We start from the raw sequence: 27,885 nt of genomic DNA, 5'->3' as shown, positions 1-27,885 counted from the left end.
ACTCCCCCATGCTGGAGGGGGCGAGGGCTGCCACTACAGTTGGGAGCCCTGAATGGCAGGGGTGGGGCACTCCCAGCCCCACCCCTGCCATCCAGGGCCCCCATGGGAGCCCCCCAGGCCCGCCCACCCCCCATGCCAGCAGGGCATTTTTCTTTGTAGACTCAATCAATGCAAACCTGCAGGGTGAGCTCATGGGCAAGGAGCAAGCAAGGCCCCCACGGGCCTTCTGCTGCTCCACCTTGGTGCTGGTTCCTCAGCCAAGATGGGGGGGCTGGGAGCTGGCCAAGGCTTGGCTGGTCCTGGGGCGTGTGCAGGTTTCTGGGGTGCAGCCAGGGTCATGCTAGGCCTGTGTGGTGCCTGAGCGGGACCATGATTAGGTGTGGCCAGAGTCCATGAGCTCAAGGGGTTACGCTGGACTATGGTGGACAGAAGCCACGTGCCAGGGGACGGGAGTCGCGGAGCTATTCCGTGGGTCTGAGGCTGAGATCAGGCAGCCATGGGAAGTTTGCTAAGATGTACAGGGGGTGGGCAGTCCACAGGGCCGCCCCCCATCCAGCTCCTGCACACGGCGACTTACGCAGACAAACCGCTCCATCCCAGACCATGCATTTCCTACGGGTGTGAGACACAAGGAGAAACACGGAGAACGGCCTGAGAGAGAAGTGACAGCTAGTACAGCCCCACCCCAGGTCTGGGAAAGAGGGGGGCAGACTCAGCCCCCCTTCTGTCTGATCCAATCAGGGCTGGCAACAGACTTCGCAAGGTGCCGGCAATAGCGGGCGGGGCTTGGCTCCAGGCTGCCCAGAAGGGGCGGAGCCTCATGTGGGTGGGGCAGGGCTAATCTCAGTGCCACCCGGACTGCTGTGTAGGGCTCCAGTGGTGATTTAAAGGGGACAAGCCTCTGGCTGGGGCCACAGGTCCTCTTAAGTCACCAGACCCTGGGGCACCTTGCGCCTGTTAGCAGCCCTGGATGCAATGCATCCATCCCTTCGAGGGCTCCCCTCCCTTCATTGGAAAGGCAAAACCTGCCCCCTTCAGTCCCACCTATCGGTCAGCGTCTGCTGCTTCCCACCCAGGGCCAGCCCGGCACAACGCCCCCAGCGCGGCTCTGGGGATGCTGAATGATTCCCCCACCCTCCCTGCTACCTCTTAATTGTGGTTCCGCTCCGTTTCCTCCCAGCTTAGCGGAGCAATGAACAAGCAAATCCTTTTGCTAATTTATTTTTCTTCTGCACATTTTCGAGGAGGCGACGGCACTTGAAATTGCCTCTCCTGGCTCGAAAGGGGCCAGCGCCTGATCCCCCGGGATACCAGCGCATACCCAGAGGGACGGGAGGGATTTCAGCACCCTTACTCCCGACCGATGTCACTGCAGGAGAGAGCAGGGCCCGGCCCCATAATCCGTCTCTGGCCGGTGACACCGCACGGATCCCCAGGAAAGCGCATGAGGGCCATGCTTGTTCAGACAGCCGTCAAACAAACGTGGAGAGATGGGGCGCCGCTGCTGCCGCTTTAGTGCTGAGCATTCGTTTTAATGGAGTTAATTAGCTTAACGACCTCCCAGCTGTCCTCCTGGGGACAGCTCACTTGCCACTCTGCCTGGGCCCGACCCATCCCCCCTGCGTCTCCGCCAGGGCCAAGCCTGGCTCAGTGTCGCCAGAAAGGAGAGACCCCGGGGACCCCGTCCTTCTCCCACTGGCAGCAGTGACGTTCAGAGAGCTAGCCAGGAGGAGCAGAATCGCCTCTTGAGGTGTGTCCAGCACCTAACGCAGTCGGGCACAACTACGGCTTCCAAACAGACTGGGGGATCCTTCGCTTACCAGCTGTTGCTGCAGCTGCTCTCTTCTGCGTGCTCCTCACCCTGATAAGCCCCGCTGCGGCATCTCCAGCTGACACCCGAGAGACCCTCCAGAGCCCAGACAAATCAATCAAGGCACGGACCACAAGGGCTCTCCAAAGATCAGCCAGCCCAGCCTGTGCGCTGAACCAGAGCCAAGCATAGGTCATCCCTAACCAGGGCTGGGGGAAGCTTTTTTGGGTCAATGGGACCCATAGAAAATCAATCGGGGTGGCCCACGAGTAAGAAGGAGAAAGATGCTCCCCGCCTCCCCTTGCACAGCAGAGCCTACAGGGGCCCAGCCTAGTAGATTGCGTGTGCCACAAGGGGTCTGGAGCACCAGCATGAGCTCCCCAATGCTGGGGGGCGGGGAACCCCAAGACTCACGGGCAAGCTCCAGGCAAGCTGGGGGCCACCCCTGGTGTAACCTGTTCTTAAAAAGCTCCCCTGATGGAGATTTCCTTGGACGCCTCTTCCAGAGCTTAACTACCCTTAGAGTTAGAAAGATTTTCCTATCATCTTCCCGGCTGCAGATTAAACCCATTACTTCTTATCCTGCTTTCCGTGGGCACAGAGAGCAGTTCATCATTGTCCTCTTTATAGCAGCCCTGCCCATATCTGAAGAGTGTTATCAGGGCTCACTGCTCAGTCGTCTTCTCTCCGGACTGAGTGGGCTCACGTTTTTTTAACCTTCCTTCTTAGGTCAGGTTCTCTCAACCCTTTTATCATGTTTGTTGCTCTCCACTGGACTCTCTCCAACTTGCCACCTCTTTCCTGATGTGTGCGGCCCCCAGGACAGGACGGGCCACTCCTGCGGAGGCCTTGCAGCGACCGAGCGGAGCAAAGCTATTAGCATTCATGTCTTACGCCCCATCCTCCTGTTTGGACACCCCAGAAAGATTGGAGCCCTTTCGTGTTTGCATCACATGGTTGGTCCTATCTGTGATCCACCGTTACCCCCAGTAGGGATGTAAAATCCCATTTAATTGGTTAACTGGTTAAATGTGTTGTTTAACCAGTTAACGGATTAAAAAGGAAAGCCCCTGCAGGCAGGGGGCTGTTTCAGCCTGGGCTCACTACAGACAGGTCTGGAGCAGCCCCCCTACTCATGGCCAGTGGGGAGTTGCTCCAGCCTCCACCAGTTAACCCAAACCAGTAAGCCTCTCACATCCCTAACCCCCAGAGCTGTTTAGCAATACTGCCACTTAACGCATGAGTCCCCATTTTGTTCTTTTGCACTTGATTTTTTTTCTCCTTAAGTCAAACACTTTGCACTTATATTTACGGAATTTCATCTTGTCGAATTGAGACCAGTTCTCCAATTTGTCGAGATGGTTTGGAATGCTAAGCCTGTCCTCCAAAGTGCTGGCATCCCCTGCCAGCAAGGTGTCACAAAATCTTAGAGGCGAATTCTCTACTCCACCATCCAGGTCATTAATGAAAACACAGAACAGCACCAAACCCACAAGTGAGGGACCTGACTAGAAACACCCTCCCACTTTGTACCTATAACCACCACCAGGCAGATTTGAACCTGGGACCTCTGGAGTGCAATATAGGAACCTCTACCCTCTGAGCTAAAAGCCAGCTGGCTTCCAGCCTGTGCTGTCAAGATCTCTTGGCCTTAATTGTTGCTGAGGTCTAGATGCCACTGCATGGGACAGTGAACCACACTGGGGCTACATCTACACTGGCAGCTTCTTGCACAAGAACTGATTTGCGGAAGAGTTCTTGCACAAAAAATCTTCCACAAGAGCATGTCTACACTGGCATGTGCTTTTGCGCAAGAGCGTCTATGGTAGGGTGGATGCTATCTTGCGCAAGAAAGCTCTGGTGGCCATTTTAGGCATAGGGGTTTCTTGCGCAAGGAATTCACGTTGCCTGTCTACACTGTCCTCTTACACAAGAGCTCTTGCACAAGAGGGCTTATTACTCGTGGGGAGAGGAATAACTCTTCTGGAAGAAGCCCTGTTTTCTGATGCTGTGTTGTAGATTTACTTGCACAAGAACACACGTACAGTGTAGATACCCAACAAGTTTTTGCACAAGAACAGCTGTTCTTGCGCAAGCAGCTGCCAGTGTAGATGTAGCCTGGGTGTGGGAGTTACACCAGCAAGCCACTGACTACTCCTCTTTGAGGACTTCCTTACAGAAATCAAAATGTATCCCATCAGCACCTTCCCCTGTTCACAAAACCAGTAACCTGAACAAAGGAAACCAAGCTGGTTTGATTTGACAGATCCATGCTAGTAATGCCTTATAGTTATAACCCTATTTTTTTCCAGGTTCTTCTAGATTAATTGTTTGATCCATTACCTTTTCAGGTATCAAAGTTAAGCTAAACATGCTCCTCTGTTCCCCTTTTTAAAGACAGCTACTAGGTTTGTCCTTCTCCTGTCTTCTAGGACCTCACCTGTTCTCCATGAGCTCTTGACGATACTTGCTAATGAGTCTAAGGTTGCTTCAATTAGATCTTTAAGTGCCTTAAGATGAACTTCATCAGGCCTTGCTGACTGGAATATGGCAAACTCATCTCAACATCCTTTCACCTGTGCTTTCCCTGTGTTGGCTTGCATTCCTTCCCGGGGTTGTTAGTATGAACTGTGTTAAGTATCTGGTCACTATTAACCTTTTTACTGAGGACTGAAGCAAACTAGGCTTTTGACATTTCTTGATTTTATCAGCACTCCTTTCTGATTGGGTAGAGAACCTACACTGTCTTTTATCTTTCCCTTGCTTCTATAGAATCTATGAGTTCTGACCTCCAGCCTCTATGTTCTAACTACTAGTCAACACTCCCCTTCCCAGAACCAAGGCTAGAAACCAGTGGTAATACTACCAAAGCCCTACTCTACCATAGAATCCTAGAGCTGGAAGAGACCTCAGGAGGTCATCAAGTCCAGCCCCCTGCTCTAGGCAGGACCAATCCCAACTAAATCAACCCAGCCAGGGCTTTGTCAAGCCGAGACTTAAAAACCTCTAGGGACAGAGATTCCACCACCTCCCTAGGGAACCCATCCCCGTGCTTCCCCACCCTCCTAGGGAAATAGTTTTTCCTAATATCCAACCTAGACCCCCCCCCCCACTGTAACTTGAGACCATTGCTCCTTGTTCTGCCATCTGTCACTACTGAGACCAGCTTTTCTCCATCCTCTTTGGAACCTCCCTTGAGGAAGCTGAAGGCTGCTCTCAAATCCCCCCTCACTCTTCTCTTCTGCAGACTGAACAAACCCAAATCCCTCAGCCTCGCCTCATAGGTCATGTGCTCCAGACCCTGAATCATTTTTGTCGCCCTCTAATGGACTGTCTACAATGTGTTCACATCCTTTCTATAGTTGGGGGCCCAGAATTGGTCACAATACTCCAGATGTGGCCTCACCAGAGCCAAATAAAGGGGAATAATCACTTCTCTGGATCTGCTGGCAGTGCTATTCCTAATGCAACCTAATAAGCCATTAACCTTCTTGGCTACAAGGACACACTGTTGACTCATATCTAGCTTCTCATCCACTGTCATCCCCAGGTCCTTTTCTGCAGAACTGCTACTTAGTCAGTCAGTCCCCAGCCTGTAACAATACCTGGGATTCTTCCGTCTCAAGTGCAGGACTCTACACTTGTCCTTGTTGGACCTCATTAGATTTCATTTGGCCCATTTCTCTAATCTGTCTAGGTCACTCTGGACCCTATCCCTGTCCTCCAGCATATCTACCTCTCCCCCTAGCTTAGTGCCATCTGCAAATTTGCCGAGGGTGCAATCCATTCCCCTCATTCAGGTCATTAATAAAGATGTTGAACAAAACCAGCCCTAGAACCGATCCTTGGGGCACTCCGCTAAAAACCGACCGCCAACCTGACATCAAGCAATTAATCACTACCCATTGGGCCCGACAGTCTAGCCAGCTTTCTGTCCATCTTACAGTCCAATCCACACTTCCTTAACTTGCTGGCAAGAATATTGTGGGAGACCGTATCAAAAGCCTTGCTAAAGTCAAGGTATATCACAGCCACTGACTTTCCCACGTCCACAGAGCCAGTTTCCTCATCATAGAAGCTAATCAGATTGGTCAGGCATGACTTGCCCTTTGTGAATCCATGTAGACTATTCCTGATCACTTTCCCCTCTTCCAAGGGCTTCAAAATGGATTCCTTGAGGCTCCCCTCCATGATTTTTCCGGGGACTGAGGTGAGGCTGACTGGTCTGTAGTTCCCTGGATTGTCCTTCCCTTTTTTAAAGATGGGCCTTTTCCCAGTCATCCAGGATCTCTCCCGATCTCCGCAAGTGTTCAAAGATAATGGCCAAAGGCTCCCATTAGACTGCTCTCTTCCCCCACCCCGTTTCATTCCCCTCCCCGCTGTGCGTCATCTCAGGCCTGGTGGATCTTTGGGAATGCTGCCATGCAGACGGCATCCCAGAGATGGGAGAGACCCAAGAAGCCTCCGTGGAGAGACTAGAGTGAGGAGCATTGCTCGGTGCGTATTCCCGCAGTGCTGAGAGCCCGAAGAGCTCTCCCTCCGCGGGAGCCGGGCTCTGGCCGTTTTCCCAGCTGCAGCTGTTCTGTTGCTTGGGTACCACTTTAAAGGCAGGTCCTCAGTGCAGTTTTTAGGTCAGATATAATTGGGACGCTGTCGCGAGGAGCTATAAAACCCCAGTTAATACGCTGGAACTATCTAGTTAAATGCCAATTATAAACCCCTATAAGCTTCTCAGCTCAAATATATTAATAACATAATTAAACATTTATTGCTTATGCAAATTAAAAATTAAGTTAATCGGACAGCAAGGAAACCCTAGGAAGTGACCGTTTAACCAACTAATTTCTATTTAATGATCATTCCTCCCCATTACAAAAGCCCCCCGTGTTGGTATTTTGGCCAAGCTTGTCACGCTGATTTGCTCTGCTCCAGCCTCCCGACAGCTGCTGGTGTCAGTCCGACTGACCTACCCTTCCAGTGCCGCTTGCACAGCTGGCAGCAGCTGGATGGGACCTACCTCCTTCCCGATCCCTCCCTCCGGCCCTGGTGAAACCTTAGCGCCTGTCTCTGGGGGAGGCACCGCCAGAATTTGGATCTCGGATGCCATCTGCCTCAGTCTAATTATTGTGTAACCAGGCTCCATGGGCGGCGAAATACGCTGAGGCTACGTCTACACTACTAGTTTTCTCGGCAAAAAATATGCTGATGAGGGACTCATTTGCATGAGTCGCAGTCTCATTTGCGTATTTCCTGCAGCTCCGTTTTTGTGCAAAAACAAGCCGGGTGGACGTTTTCTTTTTGTGCAACCCCCCCCCCTTTTTCCGCAAGATCCGTATGCCCCAAAAGTGGAGGTGTACCGATCTTGGGAGAAAAGAGATTTTTGCACAAAAAGGAAATGTCCACACTGCTTGTTTTTGCTCAAAACCCCCAGCGCCAAAATGGATCAGCAGAAAATATTCAAATGAGATCACGACTCATGCAAATGAGTCCCTCATTAGCATATTTTTTGCCGGGGAAAACTCATAGTATAGACGTAAGCTGAGACTTTAGGGGGGCTGATGGGAACTTTGCAGTGCAGGCCCGGAGGAGTAAAACATCCCTTCTGGGGAGGGGCCCGCTGTCTGGCTGTCACCCCCAAGGAAGGGCTGAGGAAGCTGCCCCTGCCAGCTTCTAAATGGCCAAGTCCGATCAAGCCTCTGCATTTTGAGGGAAGGAAAAGCCATTTGGAAAGTGGGGGGGCAGGAGTCCCAGGAACCACCAGTGGCCAGCTGAGGTGCAATTTGTGCTGCATTCCATCCCCGGAGCCCTAATGGGAACCAGACGCGTCAGGAAAAGAGATTTGCCACTGGAACCAAAGGCTGTAGGCTGAGTGAGGAGTGGGTGGATTCGCTTCACAGGGCCTGGCACGTATCCCAGGCCACAGTCTCCTGCACCCTGCCGGGCACTTGGGGGCTGGCGGGTTCTGGCGGCCGGGTGCTCGCTGGAGGAGCTCCAGGTGGAAGGCACTCAGGACAAGGTTCAGAGGCACAGCAGCCCTGGCCCTTAGGCGCACCTCACTTTGCTTTGAATCCAGGTAGAGTCACAAATGGAAGGGAAGGTCCTTAGCCAGGGCTATCCCAAGTGCTACTGTATCAGGAGGAGAGAAAAGTGCCAGGATACCAAGAGCATGCCAGGGGTGGAATGCCCCTGAGCAGTGTTCCCTGTAAGCTGAGCGCATAGGTGGCCACCCAGCCGAGATTCCAGTGCCGCCCAGCTGATTAGCAGAGCGCGGCAGCATGTGTTTCTACTGATGGTACACATCCGCACATGCCCTTGGTGCACGTAACAACATTTATTCCACACATGGATGGAAAAATTAGCCCAAACACCGCCCATGCCCATTAAGGTGATTTAGGCACTGAACTCCCGTTGATCTAGGTCTATACTGCTTCGCATTCCTGGGCTTAGCTGCTGAATGTCTGTGTGGCAAGCCAGGCTCCTGGAGGGGAAGGGGGCATGTCAAAGCAGAGAGCCGTGATTATGATCAGTACAGAGAGGTAGCAGAAGGTACACTGTAGACGCCTGCAGCTGGAGAATTGGACAATGTCTGGAGTGTGTGTGTGGGGGGGGAGGGGAATGCAATGTTTGAAGTCCTCCAGGATGGAGCAATTTCTCTTAAGAGCAAAACCTGTGGGGCCAGGGCGGGGTGGACACACTCCCCCCACAACCTCCCCCCTGGCCCGTGACAGGCGATCAGTTAAACCTGACAGGTGTGACGCTGGCAATTTTCTTTTCAAAACGGCCAGATAAACAGGCTGGCGGGAGTCGGAGGAGACGGAGGGGAACCGTGAGATAAGGCGAAATGGAAACATAAAAGATGGGCAGGTCAAGCACATTTGCACAGGGAGGCCAGTCAAGGTTCAGAGGCGGAGAGGGAAGGAGCAAGAGTATTAACATTGCTGTGTGGTTCCCCGTGCCATCAGCCAAATGGGCAGCAACGGCGCGAAGAAGAGGCCACAGCACCAAATCTCCTCAGGAGGTTTCACTGCCACTGAATAGCCCCTCCTGCATCAGGGGGCACATTTCAGGGCCATGTTTCGACGGGGAAGAGGGAGGTGCCAATTTTGCACCCATGACATTTACAGGCACTTGTCCCCCCAAATTCTGCAGTTGCCCACGGATTTCAATGGAGTTTGAACCAGGCCTTGCAATTGCAAACTCTTTGGGGCATGTTCCTCACTCTCCATTTGTGGGGCTTGCCAGTGGAATTCAAAACCCAGCACATTCTGCGCAGCAGCTCCAGCTAAAGGAATGGAGATAAAGGTGCAACCACATTCATTGGTAGCAGTCGTAGGTTATTACCCCCTAATAGACCCAACCCTAGAGAGCCAGGTGACATGCTGTACGTTGGTGGATTAAACTTGCAAAGCATCATGGATACTTATAGAGCTGTGTATGTGATCTTACATATCTAACCAGTAGTGATCATCTAACTGATGTGCACTGATACGTGTACACACGCTCTGTTTGTGAGCGCAACCCGTTTTTCAGAGCCCTTTGGTCTATGCTCACTTGGGGCTGTGTGCGGTCTGTAACATGACAGCATGGGTTTTTCTGGGGGCTGGTTCTTCTTGTACCAGGACACTAAATGCTTCTTTGTAACAAGAGCTGCGGCATGCTGGGACAATGTCCTTACTCCCCCCCCTCCAACACACACACTTTATCTTGGCTCGTCATGGCCATCGCTAACGAAGGGCTTGCCAGCCTGTGCAGGAATCCTCAAAGAGCTTCTCTACCTCACATCCCCAGTGCAGAGGAGTCTGTGGACTGGGTGGCATTTGCATAAAGCAATTTCCTATAACAAACACTTTCATACAAATCAAACTCTGCTTTGCAGATAATCTGAGAACAGAAAAAAATACAATTCATCAAATACATTTTTCCCTCCAAATTATTCATCCATTTCTGTTCCAGAGTGATACCGGGCTCCCGTGACTCTGGATTAGTGCTGCAAGACAGATTGAACTGGTCTGGGGGAGTTTTCCCTGTTCGGATTTGACTCTGGACTAATTCTGGATTGTCTCTTCTCCTTACAAGACCTACCTCTGGGGTGACCCTATTCTGGATTGATTAGGTTACCACCAGAGTCACTTGAGACTGGATGAGCTCTGGGTCCATCTTGTTCTGGACTAGCTCTGGACTGATGCTGGACTAGCCCTTCCTGAAGATTTGAAACCTACACAGAGGAATTTCCACTGGGAAAAATCCCAAAGCCTTTCCCAAGTGCACATGTAGGCAGAGTGCCCAAAGAATCACTTTTCTCCCTCGGACCAGGGACTGCTGGGAGGGAAAACAGCGATTGTCCAACAGGATAGAAGGGGAAGGGGAATCTTGCATTGGGTTGAAACAGCCCTGGGGACATAGGGAGGCAAAACTCAGTCCCCCACGCAGGAGTCTGACTCCCTCCAGCTTCGCCATGGCATCTTTAACCATGTTACAGCCACGGGCAACCTCGGCTAGTGAGTGGGCCGCAGGAGTGGCCGCCTTCATCTCAGTGGGCCACAAGATGGCGATACCCAAGACAGTCTCCCAGGACAGGTTGGTTCTGCTCACTATGCCTGCGTGCCAAGAATGGGTGGGTTGTGCCAATGGCACCGTAGCAGGGCTTTGATTGGATGCAGAGTGAGCGCAGGGATCTCACAGCCAATATTTTTAAGATTTTAAGACTTCACTTGAAAGAGAATCCTCTGAACTGTTATTCATGCTTAAATTCGACACTTTACACTCAAGTTTGAATAAAGATGCTAATTATCTTACCCTTTACAAAGATAGCTTCCCCAATTATCACCTCTAAGATCATTAGCTCACAGACATTAACCTCCCCCCACCTTCATCCCCCCTCTGTTCTGAAATTTGATTTCTCCTTTTCATATGTGTTCATTTTTTTAATTGTATCCTTTGGTATATATGGTTGTGACAATTTTCTTCCACTATTTGATCTGAGGAAGTGGGTCTGGCCCATGAAAGCTCATCACCTATTAAACCATCTTGTTAGTCTTTAAAGTGCTACATAGTCCTGTTTTTTGTTTCAGCTACACCAGACTAACACGGCTACATTTCTACCAATATTGTATGCAATCGACACGCACCTCACCTGGCGTGCCCTGGCTTCCCGGGTGTGTCACAGTTACACGGGTAGGAAAAAACCCGACTTGGCTGGAAACCAGCAGAATCTGGCAACCCTGCACGTGGGCAACGGGGAACAGAATGAGTCCCGGGCCACACATGGAACCACACAATGGCCCACCACTGTCTACAGCATCCCCCTCCTTAGGAGCCGAGCATCAGCCTAGCGCGGGGTTTCAGGAGCTCTGCCAGTAGAACCGATCTCCAGCCTTTATGTTGCCTGAGTCCCCTCTCCAATCCACACAAAGTCTCAGGAACTCTTCCAACAATGGCCTCCACGCCGCTGGATCCTCGGGGATCTGCGTGGCACCAACGTTCACCCAAGAGGTGAGAGCTAGGGGCACCACAAAGGGGAGCTGCCTCCCCACAGCTGTGATGCACCAAACCAGCAGGCAGATTTCTGGGTCACCCCCGGCCTGCCCTGCACAGAATCCCACACTCCGGGCCAAGTTCACCCCAGGAGGAAGTGCAGGCAATGCCATCAAGGCTGGATGTGCATATACCAGCTGAGAGTCTGGCTCATTCGCTTCAATGCTGAGGCTGGCCAGCCTTTGCCAGGGTCAGATTCTCCCCATGGTGACGGGGGTGTAACTCTACTGACTTCAGCAGGGTGACTCTGGATTTATCTCGACAGGAGACCCTCATTGTAGACGGGCCTCAGCATGCCAGGGATAACAGCAGTGTTCCTTCTAATTTTCTCCACCCATGTGCAGAATAAATTTTGTTAGGTGCACCAAGGTGCGTGCACCATCAGTAGAAACACAGGCTGCTGGCTGTGGGCGCTCTACTAATCAGCTGGGAGGCATTTGAATCTCTCCTGGGTGGCCGCCCACACGGTCAGCCTACAGGGAACACTGGATAACACCTATACCTTCAAGGCTAAAATTAAACATGGAAGCACCCAGCCACAGCAGCTCTGGCACTCAGGCCCACCGCAGCCAGCTGCTCCAGCTCTGACTCCTTGGAGCAGCTCCAGGCTGCCTGCCTTTGCCCTGCTGTTGCAGAAGACAGAGACCTCTTAAGGAAGCACTGCGGAAAGGAAATTAAGCAGAAGTTTGCTGGTGCAGGCGGGCGGTGGGGAGGGGGAGTGGGTGTGTGAGCTCTGGGCACGGCTCAGATTAGCCATGCCTGGCCATGGCTTGGGAAGTGGAGCCAGGCCGGGGGCAGGAGGGAGGCAGGGAAAGCAGTGATCTGTGGGTGCAGTGAGCTCTGCCAGGCCCTTGAATGCAGCACTGAGTGTTTGTGCTGCGCTGGTACCACGGAAGCTGCTCTAATGGGTGAGGACTGTCCCGGCTGCACAGAGCAGGCAGTACCGTAAGTGCAGCCGTGTGCTTAGCTTCCTCCCCGGCCGTCTGCTGCTGCATTGACGGAGTCACTACCTCGCCCTAGTGAATGGCTCCCTGCATAGAATCATAGAACACTAGGCCTGGAAGGGACCTCGAGAGTCATCGAGTCCAGTCCCCTGCCCCCATGGCAGGACCCAGTACTGACTAGACCATCTCTGATAGACTTCAATATCTCCAGAGATGGGGATTCCACAACCTCCCTGGGCAATTTATTCCACTCTTTGACCACCCTGACAGTTAGGAAGTTTTTCCTGATGTCCAACCTAAACCTCCCTTGCTGCAGTTTAAGCCCATTGCTTCTTGTTCTATCCCCAGAGGCCAAGATGAACAAGTTTTCTCCCTCCTCCTTATGACACCCTTTTAGATCCCTGAAAACGGCTCTCATGTCCCCCCTCAGTCTTCTCTTTTCCAAACTAAACAAACCCAATTCCGTCAGCCTTCCCTCACAGGTCATGTTCTCTAGACCTTTCATCATTCTCGTTGCTCTTCTCTGGACCCTCTCCAATTTTTCCACATCTTTCTTGAAATGCGGTGCCCAGAACTTGACACAACACTCCAGCTGAGGCCTAACCAGAGCAGAGTAGAGCGGAAGAATGACTTCTCGTGTCTTGCTCACAACACACCTGTTAATACATCCTAGAATCGCGTTGGCTTTTTTTGCAACAGCATCACACTGCTGACTCATATTTAACTTGTGGTCCACTATAACCCCTAGATCCCTTTCTGCCGTACTCCTTCCCAGACAGTCGCTTCCCATTCTGTCTGTGTGAAATGGATTGTTCCTTCCTAAGTGGAGCACTTTGCATTTGTCTTTATTAAACTTCGTCCTGTTTACCTCCAACCATTTCTCCAATTTGCCCATGGCCAACTTGCCCTGGGCTCCCTGTTCTTGGGGCCATCAGTGCCACCCTGACCTCGTCCTGCAGGAATCACCCACTCCCAGATGGCAAGGAGAACCCAGCCTGTATGGACATCTGACTCCTGGCCGGCAACAAAGGACTCGTGCTGCTCGGCCTAGAAGAGCCAGCCCAGAGCAGGGAGCTTTGATCCTTTCTTCCCATGCATCTCTCAGCTCCCCTTATAGAAATCACTCTACTGGCTCCAGAGTCACACTGAGCTCCGATTCTATCCCTGAGTGTCTGCAGCCAGATCTAGCCTCCTCATTCCTTGTCCCTCTCCAGATTCCTGCCGGGCCTTAGCACCGTGCTGCTGGCCTGCAGGTTGCAAAGATGTGGCTTTGGGAATAGATCCAAGCTGTCCCCCCAGCCCGTCATCCTTCCCCGGGCTGTGCACACACATGCATGCACACGTGCACATGCACACACACGTGCACACACACGCACACGTGCACACACATGCACACGTCCACACACACACACACACACATGTGACACCAGGATTCCGCTCATCAACATGATTCTGTTTTGTTCCCAAGGAACAAAACACTTCAGGGCAGGAAGGGGGGTGCTGGGGCTTCTCTGGCACTCACCCCCTGCAACCCAAGTGGAGAAGAGGCCCGCGGGATGGGCTTTATCTATCATCACTCAGCTGTAAGACACAGCCTGGGAAATGAGGGCAGCAATTCCCCGGAGTGCTCACTGCAGGACCATGCGCAACAGCGGCTGGCTGCTCCCCCCCCCCCCCCCCCGCTCTGCCTGCCTTCTTTCCAGCTCACAGCCCAATCGGCGCTCCCTTATCTCCCGCTGAACTCGGCTGGCTTTGCTGAACCAGCTACTAGGAATCCACTTCTGTGCATGGATGCCCCTGTGCATCCTCACGCTACCTCTGTTGGTGCTCCCGGCTCGAATGATTGCGACCGAAGGGATGCGGCTTGCAGGCAGCTGCTGTTCCCGGGCGGGGGAAGGGCACCCGAGAAGAGGCGCCACACCATGGAATAAAGAGATGGGCACCCGGCTTGGCGGTCGGCACTGCCCCATGGCCTGCCTGCAGCCCTCCTGAGGCTTGCTGATCTTTTCCTTCCCGTGCCCTTTTGCAAGACCACTGCCGGGCAAGTCGGACACATTTCCCCACCTGCTCCCCAACTCCCCCAGAGGTGATGGGAACGGGAAGGCCCTGGCTGGCATCTGGCAGGGCACATCACCACTCCTGCCACTGGAGGGGAACCCGTCCGTGGCCGGACGAGACGTGTGCGCCCGCCGTTGCAGCCGGGAGATGATTCTGTAACCCCCTCGGAGCTGGCCCGTGGTGATGGAGGGCTGCCTGGGCCAGCCCCGTGGGTGCTTCGAAGGCGTCCTGGTGGCACAGCGCGTGCCCCGATCTGGAGGGGTCGCCGTCAGCCTTATGTGCGAGCCAGCCATCAGCCATCAAAGCCCTGAATATTCTCAAACCACTAAGGGCCTGCCTTCTGGATACTAATGCCTGGTCCCCGAGGACCAGCCAGGGAAGGGGAGGGTGGGGCAGGGCTCCCTTTGGCTCCTCCCTCCCGTACAGCCTCCCAGATTAACACCCCTCTCCAAATTCCAGCCAGGTCCTTAGAACACCCGAGGAGAGCATGACCTCTTGCCACTCCCGCCCTCACCAAGACAACCCCCGCCCCGAGCCCGGAGCAGATTGGAAAAGCTCCATAAGAACATAAGAACGGCCACACTGGGTCAGACCAAAGGTCCATCCAGCCCAGCATTCTGTCTGCCGACAGCGGCCAACGCCAGGTGTCCCAGAGGGAGTGAATCGAACAGGTAATGATCAAGACAAACAAAGGCTGGGGACACCATTCCTTACCCAGACTGGCTAATAGCCACTGATGGACTTAACCTCCATGAATTTATCCAGTTCTCTTTTAAACCCTGTTATAGTCCCAGCCTTCACAGCCTCCTCAGGCAAGGAGTTCCACAGATTGACTATGCGCTGTGTGAAGAAGAAATTCCTTTTATTTGTTTTAAACTATCCCAGTGCTGTGCACGAGCCATAAAGCTGAAGCGACTGATCATACACGTACCTCCTGCCCCAGCCCCTAGGCTCAGGGGGCTCCTGGGACCATGGGATACCCTGGGGCCTGCAAGCTACGAAGCACGTTCGAGGCCAGCGGCATGGCAGGGCGAGTCCCAGTCTGGGTGAGAGACTGATCCTGCCGGACAAAGGTCACACCAGGGTTCTGCTGGAGGAAGGCAATGGGAAGTCCTAGGGCCGAGCCCCACACCTGTACACCGTCAGCCAGGACTTCCCTGCCTTTTCCATGCCGCAACCCCCGCTTCCAGGTAATCCCCCCTTTCCGTTTGCAATATGAGAAGGGCAGGGAGTTATGCCCCCCACTCTCATGACCTTGCAGTGGTCTTGGATTACAACAGGTTCAATGCAGCACTGCCCGCTGCTTTAAGGGAGACACCCCGCTTCGGGACAAGTCATCAAGGGAAGAAATAAGGACCCGCCCCCCCACTCCGGTCAGGCTTTGCAAAGTGCATTCCTGGTTCTGATGTAACCTCTCCACGGTCCCTGCCTGGGATCGGACAGGTGCCAGTGTACCTCACTGAAAATGGGGACAAACCGCATGAGCTGAACTGTGCTTTATAGACTAACTATCCCTCCCCTCCCCCGCCAATCCCCCCCCCCCCCCCCCCCAAACCCAGCTCTCCGGCAGGACAGCACTGCAATACAGTGCGAACCAGCTGAGTTGAGATCCGGATTTGGATCAGAATCTCACTTCCAGTCTCTCTGGGTGCTGGGTTTTGGTTCAAGTGCCGCTCTAGTTGAACAGCGACATACAGTCAGAAATGAAGGCAGAAGCCGCCTTCCACCAGTGGAGGAACCAGTGCTGGGATGTCGCTAACGACGTGGGCAGGGCTTCTGAGCAAAGTTGTTTGGCGCCATGTAAGGAGATCACGAGGCAGGCGCTGTCTGCCCTGAGTCAGGTGCCAAACTCCCATTGGTTTCCCCACGTGCTTTCTGCCATCTCTAAGAGGGTTCCACGTTATGGGCATCAATGGCAGCTTGGCTTGTTTACCTTAACCAAAAGAAGGCTGAGAGGGGACATGATTGCACTTTTTAAATATATTAGAGGGATAAATACCAGGGAGGGAGAGGAATTATTTAAGCTTAATACCAATGTGGACACAAGAACAAATGGATATAAGCTGGCTAGTAGGAAGTTTAGACTTGAGATTAGACGACGGTTTCTAACCATTAGAGGAGTGAGGTTTTGGAACGGCCTTCCAAGGGAAGTAGTGGGGGCAAAAGATCTATCTGGTTTCAAGATTAAACTAGATGGGTTTATGAAGGGGATGGTTTGATGAGATAACATGATCTTGGTAGCTAATTGACCATTCATTATCAGTGGGAAATAGGTCAATGGAGGGATGATAGGAGTTACTATAGAGAACTTTCCGGGTGTCTGGCTGGTGAGTCTTGCCCACATGCTCAGGGTTTAGCTGATCGCCATATTTGGGGTCGGGAAGGAATTTTCCTCCAGGGTAGATTGGCAGAGGCCCTGGAGGTTTTTCGCCTTCCTCTGTAGCATGGGGCACAGATCACAGCTGGAGGATTCTCTGCATCTTGGGGTCTTCAAAGTATTTGAAGGCTTCAATATCTGAGATATAGGTGAGAGGATTATTCTAGGAGGGGTGGGTGAGATTCTGTGGCCTGCACTGTGCAGGGGTCAGACTAGATGATCATAATGGTCCCTTCTGACCTTAAAGTCTATGAGTCTATGAGAAATACGAACACATCTGCTCTGATGGGTCTCTCATCTATTGTATCCCGCTCTCTAGTTAAATCTCTCCAAAGACAGGATTGAGACATGAGGGTTGGTACGATCCAAAGGAGCAAGGATTCCCTGGCAAGCTATTTGTAGGAGGACAGACAGTGGAGGGCAAAGATCATAGAGATCAATCAATGGGCCCATAGAGATGTAGCCTTCTCTAGCCAGGCATCTTTTACTGCCTGCAATGCATTGATCTTTCCTAACTTGTCCTGTGACAGCGCTGGGGTCTGGGTGCTGCACTATTGCATTGGCTTCTTCCCCTTGGGAGAGCAAGCAGCCTCCTTTCAAACCACCGTTATGTCATGGAAGAAATCAAAGCCCCCGGAAAGAAGCAGCTTCCGATTGTGTTTCACCCGGCCGCACGTCACCGCGAGACACCTGCACCATCGAAAAGGAACAGTGCTTCAGGTTGTTTTTTTTTAAAACTCTTTATTTATAAAAAAGTACATTTCTTTCCACAGCGGAGCCACTATTTTTTTTTATACAAGTAAAAGGGAGGGTGACGCAACCCCCCCATCAGAACCATGAAATTGCCCCCCCAACCAAAAATTATTACAAAGGATGGAAAATAAAACAAAACAAAAAATCATAAAAGAAAATTCAGTCCATTACATTATTATTATTTTTTTTACAAAAGCACTTACAACACAGATTACAAAAAAAATGCGAGTTTTTTTTTTATGGTTGTTTTATTCCACGAGTATAATTACAGCAAGGGGGAAAAAAAAGTCACTGCAGTTAAAGGGCCATGTTTGGAAAGAAAAGAAACAGAGAGCCAGATCAGCTGCAGCAGCTTTTGGTGGACACCCATTTATACCAGCTATGGATCTGGCCCCACATGTTCATTACATTTACATTCACCCTCAAGTAGATCACATATGGAATCCGCGCTGGGCAAATATATGGAAGGAGACCCCTCGATAAGGCCGGATCATGTAACTTTGCTCATGGATGGAATTCACCCCCCTGCAGAGCACCATCCAAGGAATTTCAGCCCTGATCCTTAGAGCCCTACAAATCCATGGGAACCCATTTTGTATCCGCAGGTATCCACAGATGTAGATGCAGATAGCCATGGCTCATTTTTGCAGATGTGGATACAAAGTTTGTATCTAGAACCCTGCAAATTTGTGGCTTTCCACTTTATCTCCACGGGTAGCTACATCCGTGGACGTGGCAGAGGACATCCGTGGCTCGTTTTTGCGGAGATGGATGTGGATATGGATACAAATTTTGTATCCGTGCAGGGCTCTACTGATCCTCACCCCATGCCAATTCGGTGCTTAAATACCATTGTGGGTTGCCAACTCTGACTGAAGCTACTACAGGAATTTTTCCCCCCAACGTGACATAGTGTCATTTTCTTAAAATAGCCTATTCAAATATCCAGGTTTGCTTTCAATAGTCACCAGGAGATTGATGCCAATCCTGGAGGGTTGGCCCCCCTAATACCACTGGGGATCTGAGCCTTCAGCTCCGACATCCTACTTAAACCCTGTTTTAAAGGAGGCCAGGGCACATGGACGGGTGCCAGCTCTTCAGCATGGTGGTAAATCACCCAGTGTTTCAGGTGAGCAATGGCTGCACGGCTGGCCTTTTGGAGCCAGGTGGGCAAATTCCAGGAATGACAGTCGGAGGCAGGATTTGACTCAGAACAAGCTGAGACCATCTCCCCTCTCCCCCGAACCCCGCATTCCCTGACTCTCTTGGCGGAAGGGGGTGCTCTGCGGGGAAGCGCGTTCGTACACAAAGCAAGTCACTAACTCGCCGCGGAGCGCATCAAAACAAAAGAAAAGTCACAAACTGGGGAGGGGTAAAGTGCTATCGTAAGCCATGTAGAATACAGAACCAGCTTCAGCGCACCCAGCGCTGGCAGTATTCCTGCACAGCGCCTCCTGCTGGGAGAGGCGGGGACTGGGTAGCCATGAGAGCCACACAGCCAGTGTTCCTAAAGCATTCCCCACCCATAGGGCGGGGTAGGTGTGTGGCAAAGATCTACTCTTCCTAACACCCACCACCACTTCTCCAGCATTTCCAACAACTGTCGAGTTGGGTTGGGATTGCAGAAACTCTCCATTGCTCTGCCAGCCTCTGTTTCCACTGTATTTCCCACCACTTAGCCTGGAGAAGCTCGAAGCCTCTCTCCAGTTAGCACCCCCACTTAACACTAGGACTAGCTGTTCCCAGCCTCCTGCTTTGTCACAGCAACCCCCCACTGGAGTTTTGGGCAGCCCCGCTCACATGCTACAAACTTGTCCACCTACAAAACTCAGTGGCAACTCCTCCCCCAACTGACTGGCTGGCAAGCTGAGACCGTGAGACTCATTGCATGTGTGCGTGAGAATGAAGGAGTCAGTGGCCCCTCATTCTAATTATTCTCCTGTCTCTAATTGCTACACTGACTCTTTCTCCCTCAGTGATCTGGGCTGAGCAATGGGTGTGTTTCTTTCAAGGATGAGCCAGGAAAGGCTCCGCTGGGCCTGCCGTCTCTGCAACCACTTCTGCTCGAGCATTTGGGGGTTTGTTTGTTTGTTTTTCCTTACAGAAAACTTCCGATGGAGTTTTTTGTTTTGGTTTCGGGGTTTTTTTTTTTTTATTTTCTGACTTGAATAAAACTGATTTACAAAAACAAAGAAACAAGCCACCAAACAATCTGGTAATTAAATCAGGGAAAATAACATCACTGGGGTGAATTGTGATGGATAATCCCAGAGATAAGCCCCAGCAGGAAAACAGCTGGGGCGTTTTCATACAAATAATACAGACTCAATTTAGTGTGCAGGAGGAGACATGTCTGCCGGCACGCCGCTCGCTGTGAGAAGGAAAGCAGCTCTGCTGAATAGCTTCCTTCCGACTGTGAGCTACCTCCTGACCGAGGAGCAACCCCCCGTAGCTGTGTAATCTGGTGTCACCCTTCCATCCGGTTGTGCTCACCTTCTCATGGTGATTCCGGGTCCTAGAGGCCTTGCCTCTCCCAGAATGTCTCTTTCCCTATAGCAACTGCATGGAGAATATTCTTGAGCTATCACATCAGGGCCGTGGATGCTTGTCTCTAGCCTCTGTGCCCATTTCCATGCCTGGTACTAACAACCCCTTCTCCCGGTGGACTTTCCCGGGATCCCCCCTTCCCCAGGACTGGCTGGGGCTGCACAGATATCGTTAGCAAGCTCCAGAATGTGGGAATAAAACTCATAGCATGGGTGTGTGAGAATGAAGGAGACCGTGGCCCCTGCTGTGAAGGATCTGGGATTTATGCACATACAGGTCCCTTCCGGTCTGGCCAAAATCTAGGGCACATCTGCCTCTTCCCCTGCATTTCCTAGGTGGGTGTTCTTTCTTGTGCGCTTCGGGGCAGGCTGGCCCTGACTCACAGAGCTACCCGTGCCTGCAGCCAGTGCCCTGGAGAAGTGGCTCCAGCAAATTTGGAAGCCATGCAAAACCAGTGCCACTGACCAGCTCCTGAGCAAGGTTGCCGGCTCGCTCTTGGTCAGTGGGATCCCCCCGGAGCAGCAGAATGCAGTTTCTGAGTCCCTCAGCTCTAGAGCTTAACAGTCCGTCCTCGGGGTAAGTCGAGGAGAGCGTGAATAGAAGGGGAAGAAGGAGGCTTGGGAAGGGACAGGGCAGGTTGATTTCCCTCCCAACTCAGCCACTGGCCCCGTAGAAACTCACTGGGCAGCCAGGAGTAGGGTTGCCAGGGGTCCGGTTTTGAACTGGACAGTCCAGTATTTGAACTTTCTGTTCAGGAAACAAATTGAGAAAATAGAACTGTCCGGTATGTTCTAAATAAGATGTAATGTGGGATTGTGATGCTATGTCCCGTGTGTCTGGTATGTTCTAAATACGCTGTGATGTGGATTGTGATGTCACGTCCCGTGTGTCCGGTATGTTCTAAATAAGATGTAATGTGGGATTGTGATGTCACGTCCCATGTGTCCGGTATGTTCTAAATACGCTGTGATGTGGATTGTGATGTCACGTCCCGTGTGTCTGGTATGTTCTAAATACGCTGTGATGTGGATTGGGATGTCACGTCCCGTGTGTCTGGTATGTTCTAAATACGCTGTGATGTGGATTGTGATGTCACGTCCCGTGTGTCCGGTATGTTCTAAATAAGATGTAATGTGGGATTGTGATGTCACGTCCCATGTGTCCGGTATGTTCTAAATACGCTGTGATGTGGATTGGGATGTCCAGTGTGTCCAGTATTTTTGTTGAAACCACCTGGCAACCCTAGCCAGGAAATCATTGGAGCTGGAAGGACAGGCAGCCCTAGATCCCCACTGGAAATTAGACGCCCTCCCTCTGTAATACTGAGCAGTGGAGTACCCAATGTATCGTCCTGGCATTCTCCCAGGGTAGGCGGCCTGCGTTCTCACCTGGGAAATTCCCTTCCTGGAGTCTGGGAGCAGCTCAGAGGGCCCTTGCTAAATGCGGGAGGAGGTGCTGCCCGAGACAGACCCAGTCGCCACATGGTTTGCTCGTGATCCAGACGCAGAACCAGGGCCTGGCTATGAAGGACTAGAAGGAGCACTAGGGCCAGCAGCCTTGCCGGGCCCTGCTGGGGGGCAGGGTCCTGTTCCCCCTCCCCAGAAACGGCGGGGCTAGGGCTAGGCTCCCCCAGGCTGTCCTCAGGGTCCCAGCAGTGACTTAAACGGCCCAGAGCGGCAGCCAGGAGCTCTAGGTGCTTTTGAATCTCTAGGCTCTGGGGTAGTTGCCCCCTTTGCCGCTCCCCCCAGAGCGTCAGGTGTAGTCCATTAGCTCCGGGGCAGGACACAGAACAGTGTCCTCAGCTTAGCCTGCTACTCAACTCCGCTTCCTGCTGCGACTGCCTCATTAGGGGAGCATACGCCCCCCCGCAAGCATGACCCAGGGACGGCGATTAACCCCACAGAGGGCCTGGATGTCGTTACTGTATCCCAGCAGCTCTCTGACAAATTGTCAATCCATAATTTTTCACGAGGCATCTTATTCCTCGCTATAGATTAACGGCGAATCGTTTAGCCCCGCTAATTAAGGCCCTGCGAGGGCCTCTTGTCCAATTACCTGAGCTCATAAAGGGTCACCCTTTCGGTAACGAGAGCCAGACGCATCCTTCTGAGAGGCACGAGGAGGGGGATGGAGCTAGGCGCCCTGGTTCCCCGTGACCGTCAGACAGAGGCCTAACCCTGGCGGCACACGCTGGGGACGAGGGAAGCCAGCGGCATGCAGGAGAATGAGCAGCTGTGAGGTGTAGCTCCCCAGCCTGAGGGGCTAGTGACCAGGGGAGCTGCTAGTGGAACAGGTGGGCCCTGCTTGGGTCGGCGGGGACGAGAACTCCTAGCCACACTGGCAGGGCTCTGGTTGGGGAACGTTTTCCCCCCTCCTCATTTATCTTGGCCTGGGTGTAGTCATGGCAACAGAGAGGCTACCCCGACACAATGGCCGGATACTGAAGCTGGACCAATTCAGACTGGGCACAAGGCGTAATGGTGAGAAACTAGCCCTGGGAGCAATTCACCAGGGTCATGGATTCTCCATCCCTGGCTACATGTCGGCTTTAGGGTGATTTGGGGGGCAGGTCTCCGGCCCGTGTTATGAAGGAGACCACACCAGCAGATCACAGTGGCCCCTGCCGGCCTTGGGATCTCTGACTCTCACCCAGCGTGTGGGTAAATGAGCAACTGACCCCTGGGAGGGGGGGTAGTACCATAGTGACGTCACCAATCATCACTCTGTCTCCCCCTCATACCCCCCAGGGCCACCCCACCCGCCTATGATCTATCACATTTATTTCCCTGGGCCGGCTTGCTCGCTGCCGCAGGTTGCAAACTCATTCCCCCCCCTCACCCTGCATTGCTACCCATCTGCCCTCCCCCCTATTGTAAAGAGCCCTTGATTTGCCCACGGGGGTGAAAGTCTTCACTCACACACCTCTGGATCATTAACTAACGAGCAGGCCAGCCCTCTGGGTGTGTCAATAGAAGCTCCCTGCCTCACACCACCACTCCTCCCACCTGCGCGTGTGCACACCAGACACCCGCCTGCCTCTGCTCAGCTCCCATGGACACACAGGTCTAGAAAAGGGCACGTGAACGGCTGCGGTGATGAAGTTTCCTTCTGCACGCTAGCGTGCAAATGAAAAGCGAGGGCACGTCTCCTCCTTTCACCTTTGCACCCCGCTTGCAGAGGGAACACGCCCCCCACCCATCAACTTAGTCGCTTGGAAACAGCGGACCTGTCCCTTTCACATACAGACACACGACTCCCAAAATACACCCCAAAGAGGAGTCAAATCCAACTGCTCTACCGCATCCCCTGCTCCCAACACTGAGAATTTGTCCGTCCCCCCGGCTGTAAACAGAGATTTCATCAGGAGGGACTGACTATCCTGCTCTATGTGGCCAAGATAGCTGACCAGGAAGGGAAGAAACAGGACGACTAGGGATTCATTGCATCAGAGAATCCACCAACAGGGTGTATTGCTCTTAGGCACCACATGAAAATGAGCTGGGACTCCTTCGATTCAGCTCTGTGGGATTGTGGGGTGGGGGACGCCTGCTGCTTGGGGTTGTTAATCCAGGACACCCGGGCAACTCAACTGGGCCTCGGAATTTTGCATGAAGTTTTGGCTCAGCGGTGTGAGCGGATACCTTCGGAGGTGAGCCCGAGCTACCAAATCCACACCTGCAGCTGGACTCTGAAAGTCAGACTATGTGGTTAGCATGGATCTGGGATTTGGGGCTGGCCCTTTTTGGTGTCAGATTCAGCTCCAAAAGCCCAGATTTGGGGGACTTGGCTGGGGCCTATCTCCAATGCAGGATACACCCTACAGTACAGAACCACTGGATCACCCTCCATGTCAGCGAGCTTGCAGGAGGATCAGTGACTGGCAGATCAAGCAAGAGGATGATGTCACTTCCTCTTCTCCATCTTTATCTCAGGGTCCCTGTGTGTCCACCATGTGCTGGCAGTCTCAGATCATGGGGGGCCCATTCTTCTATGTGCTGCTAGGCAGGACAGGGAGAAGTCTTGACTGCCTTTGGGTTTGCTGGTTTACAGCACCCTCTTTCAATTGGTACTGAATCAGACACACACTGGGGATTTCATTTCCTTGATGGGGCATTTGCTCAGTAGTACAGAAAAAAGAAACCTGAGATCCCCAAAACCCTATGTTGAAGTGAGTGTGGGATTTGGCCTCCTGTGTATGGACTCCCCCATCAGCGATGGACGGGCTCCCTAAGGTTTAGCAGCTTCTCTGAACCCCTTGACCTGAATCTCTGCAGAGTCTCTCCCAAGATCTCCCGCACATCCTGCTCTGGATGGGGACAGAAGCAGGCCAAGAACAGCCACTCTCCTGGTGCTTCCACCAGGAAACGCCAGAACAATGACAACAGAATGATGTGATTTCCCATTCCCCGCCTCCAGAGTGACAGAATCAATCCGGGAATAGTCTGCGACTCGACCCGACTCAAGCCAGAAACTGTGGGGCTGACTTTGGAACACAGTCTGGCTGAAGCAGGATTTCACATTTTGCTTTGGATTATTCCAAAAGGTCCTCGGCTCTGTTCGGCTGCCCAGTGGTCCCGTAGGGCCGCTGGGAATGTCTATGGCATGAAAGCCGTGTATGGCACTGGGGGAGAATTAAACACATTACAATACACCCCTGAAAACGGTGGTTTATTTTTCAATAGAAGATGCATGTTGCCATTTAATAAAGGAACCGAAAGAACAAACGCCTGGGGGAAGGTCAGTGTTAGACTCCCAGCCTGGCGGCTGACATCCTAGTGAACCACAGAAGGGCAGGGGTAGCAGCAATCCACGCTTCCCTCCAACCGCCCTCCCACATCTCTAGGGGGGGGAGGGGAGTTCAAGGCACAAGGGTCCAGCAGCCCTTGGCCTATCATCCTCCAAAGAGGACATCCAATGTAGGCTCTTAGTGCAGGGGCCACTCCTCGGGGAGAGGTGGCTGGCAACACTCTCACAAGGGGAAGGATGTAAACGGATGACTGACAAGACCTAGCAATTTAAATACAAAGGGCTTGGCCCGATGCCCACTGAAGTCAATGCAAAGGTCCCCCTTGATTCCAAATGGCATTGGGGGCCCCCTAGAGAAACAGCCCGCTTGGTTGGGCGGCGCCAGGCCAACCGGCAGCATGTGTGCGGGCAGGGCGCAGGGGTGTTTCATAGAACCGTTTCCATCATGGTGACAGGGAGGTACGTGCAGAGGACGCAGTGTGTGTCAGAAAGAGGGTGAAATTAACACCTCCTCAGCTGGCACTAAAAATCCCTCCCATCTTTAAACAACATGGAACTCCCAGCAGTGATCAGTGACCTCACACGCAGCCAGGGATTTTCCCCTTTCTCTTTTCTTTTTGTTGGTTTGTTTTTAAATACTGAAAAAGGATAATAAATTGTAGGAGGAAAAGGGCAGCTCCAGTTCCCCACGCACCTTGGATTTTGCTTAATTTCCTTTGATTCTTATTTGGTTTTTTACACACTTAGCACCAAGGCTCGTTCATCACAGGTACATTGTGGGCAGTGTTCCCTCTAACTCGTGTTGTTTTTTTGCATGCGGAATAAATTTTGTTAAATGCACCGAGGCATGTGCAGATGTGCACCACCAGTAGTAACACATGTTACTAGTTGGGTGGCATTTGAATCAATCCTGTGCAGCTGCCCAAGTGCTCAGCTTCCAGGGAACACTGATTGTGGGTAATGGAAACACCACCAAAAAAAACCAACACAAAGAAAAAAAAATTTGATATGGCATCTAGGTCTTCATTGCCTTGTGCTTTTCCCCTCCTTGGTCCTCCTTTTTTTGCCCTCTCCATAAATTCCCTCCACTCCCCCCCTCCCCCAATAAGACAATATACAAACAAATTCCAGTGTTTCGGGGGGCATGGATGTCGGAGGGATCTTTGAGGAAGGGCAATTCGAGATACTAAGACACAAACGGGGCATATTATACAAGGGTGGGCAGTAGTAATTAAAGCAAATAGTAACACCTAAGCCACTGATCAATACAAACACCACAGAAGGGGACAAAGTCCTTGGAGAAATTAAAAAAACAAAACAAAACAAAAACAACAATCTCCCCCCTCCCCCCCAAAAAACAATCCATAAGCAAAGCTCCCAGCCCCCCCGCCCCTCCCCCGTAGCCTCCGAGTGAGTGGCAGGCGTCTCAAGTCTCTGTCGAGCACCCTCGGGCCGGGCAGCAGTGGACGTGCATGGGTGTGAGCGCGTGCAGTGCGTGTGCGAACGGCCCTCAGCCGGGGTCTGGGGGGGCGGTCCGGGAGGGGAGCGTGTGTGGGGGTCTGGAGAGGGGGGAGCTACACGTACCACTCTTTTTTGGAAATAAAAGATCCGTCGTTCTGGGAGACCATGTTCTCAGCCAGGTCGAGCTGCTCGGGGTCGTACTGGAAACCGAGTGTCCTTTCGCCGTAGGGCTCCGTGTGGGCCGTGAAGTAAGGCTGCTTGGCGTCATCCTCGTACTTGTTGGCCAGGCCCGGCTTGCGCTCGCCTCCGGCGTCCTCCTCCTCGTCCTCGTAGCTGCTGCCCCCGAGCGGGCCCGGCTTCTTCTCGTCGTCCGAGTCGTCGGGGTACTGCAGGTTCTGGGCCAGGGGCGGGTGGTGCTGCGGGACGCCCGCCTTGCTGTACCCGTTGCCGTACACGTGCTTCTTTGTGCTGTAGTCGCCCTTGAAGGTGTGACGCCGGCGCCGGAGCACCACAAAGAGCACCACGGCCACCACCAGGACCAGCAAGACGCCGCCCACCACGCCCCCAATCACGGCCGTGGGGATGTTCGGCTGCGCCACCGATTTGCGGTCATCATTTGGAGGCGGGGTGGAGGGGAATTCTGGGTAGGAAAAGACAGATGGAAGGGGGAACAGTGTCAATCCATGTGCCATTGCACCCTCGCTCCGGGCTTGCATTTCAATCGGTTATTGTTTGGAAGATGAGGGTAAGGAACAAGGAAGGGAAAAATCAAGGAAGGGGAGGAGCCTGCCTACGACACGGGGTTAGCGCTCGGGTGCTAGGTGTTAGTGACAGGCGGACCGCGCACCATCGCAAGCTTTCCAGGTCAAGCCACCACCAGCAGCAGCATGCAAGAGCCCAGCACACTACAGAACAGCCTCCTTCCCTGGTAGCGCAGTCACCCAGCGTTCCCAAAAGCTGGCCCCAGATGCAGGCTGCCTCTGTTTGCCTGCCCACCTGCAGACACCTCGAGCGTGACTTGGGGGACGGGCTGAGCACCTGCGTCTTCTGATGGCAGAAGCTCCAGGTGCTCAGTGCTCATCAAGAATCAGGCGTAACACGGGACTAAAAACAGAGGCAGACAAAGTGGGGAAGGCCTTACAAATTCACAGCCCAGTGGGCCATTTACTGGTATTGGATTAGACCACCAAGCCTTTTTATCTGACAGCCCTCCTCCCCTCTGGGTCAGATGAAGCCCATCCAGCACTCAACATGATCTGATACTTCAGAGGAAGATGGAAAGCCCTGTGACACATCTATGTTATTCATAGCCATCCAATGGTGCAGTCTCCTGCCTGACCCACAATGGCAGAAGTGTTTCACCCTGAAGCATGAGGATAGATAACCTCCATTTTTTAAATTCTGCTACAGTGACACTGCAGTGACATTCTGCTACAGTGACACTGTTCACGGAAGGCCTGGCCTACTCAGAGGAAAGAAAAAGAAAATCTAAACAAAGTTATTTTCCGCTCAAGGTGTGTATCTACTACATATTTGAGAGCGTCTGCCTGTCTGTGTGTCTGTCTGTTCAAGAACGTCGCTTAAATGGTAAGAAATTCTACCAAATTCGGTAGGCAGCTTCTTCTGATCATAACTTGAACAATGTCAGGGTTTGC

General features: G+C 52.6%; 1 protein-coding gene across 4 annotated transcripts in view; it reads right to left on the bottom strand.

Moving 5' to 3' along the window:
- Window positions 1-27,885, bottom strand: part of NECTIN1 (nectin cell adhesion molecule 1) — a 177,212-nt gene that overhangs the window by 45,789 nt on the left and 103,538 nt on the right. The window contains exon 6 of one of the 4 annotated variants that reach the window (XM_075909741.1): window positions 19,616-26,870. The exons of the other annotated variants lie outside the window; for them this stretch is intronic. Within the exon in view, the coding sequence (XP_075765856.1) occupies window positions 26,344-26,870 (527 nt within the window). The 3' untranslated portion in view covers window positions 19,616-26,343. Of the gene's footprint in view, window positions 1-19,615; window positions 26,871-27,885 lie in introns of those variants that run through there. 4 annotated transcript variants of the gene reach the window in all.

Source organism: Pelodiscus sinensis, chromosome 26 (assembly GCF_049634645.1).
Source record: "Pelodiscus sinensis isolate JC-2024 chromosome 26, ASM4963464v1, whole genome shotgun sequence".
NCBI classification, from domain to species: Eukaryota; Metazoa; Chordata; order Testudines; family Trionychidae; genus Pelodiscus; species Pelodiscus sinensis.
Note: the sequence above shows the minus strand (reverse complement) of the source record. Positions and strands in the feature narration are given on the sequence as shown.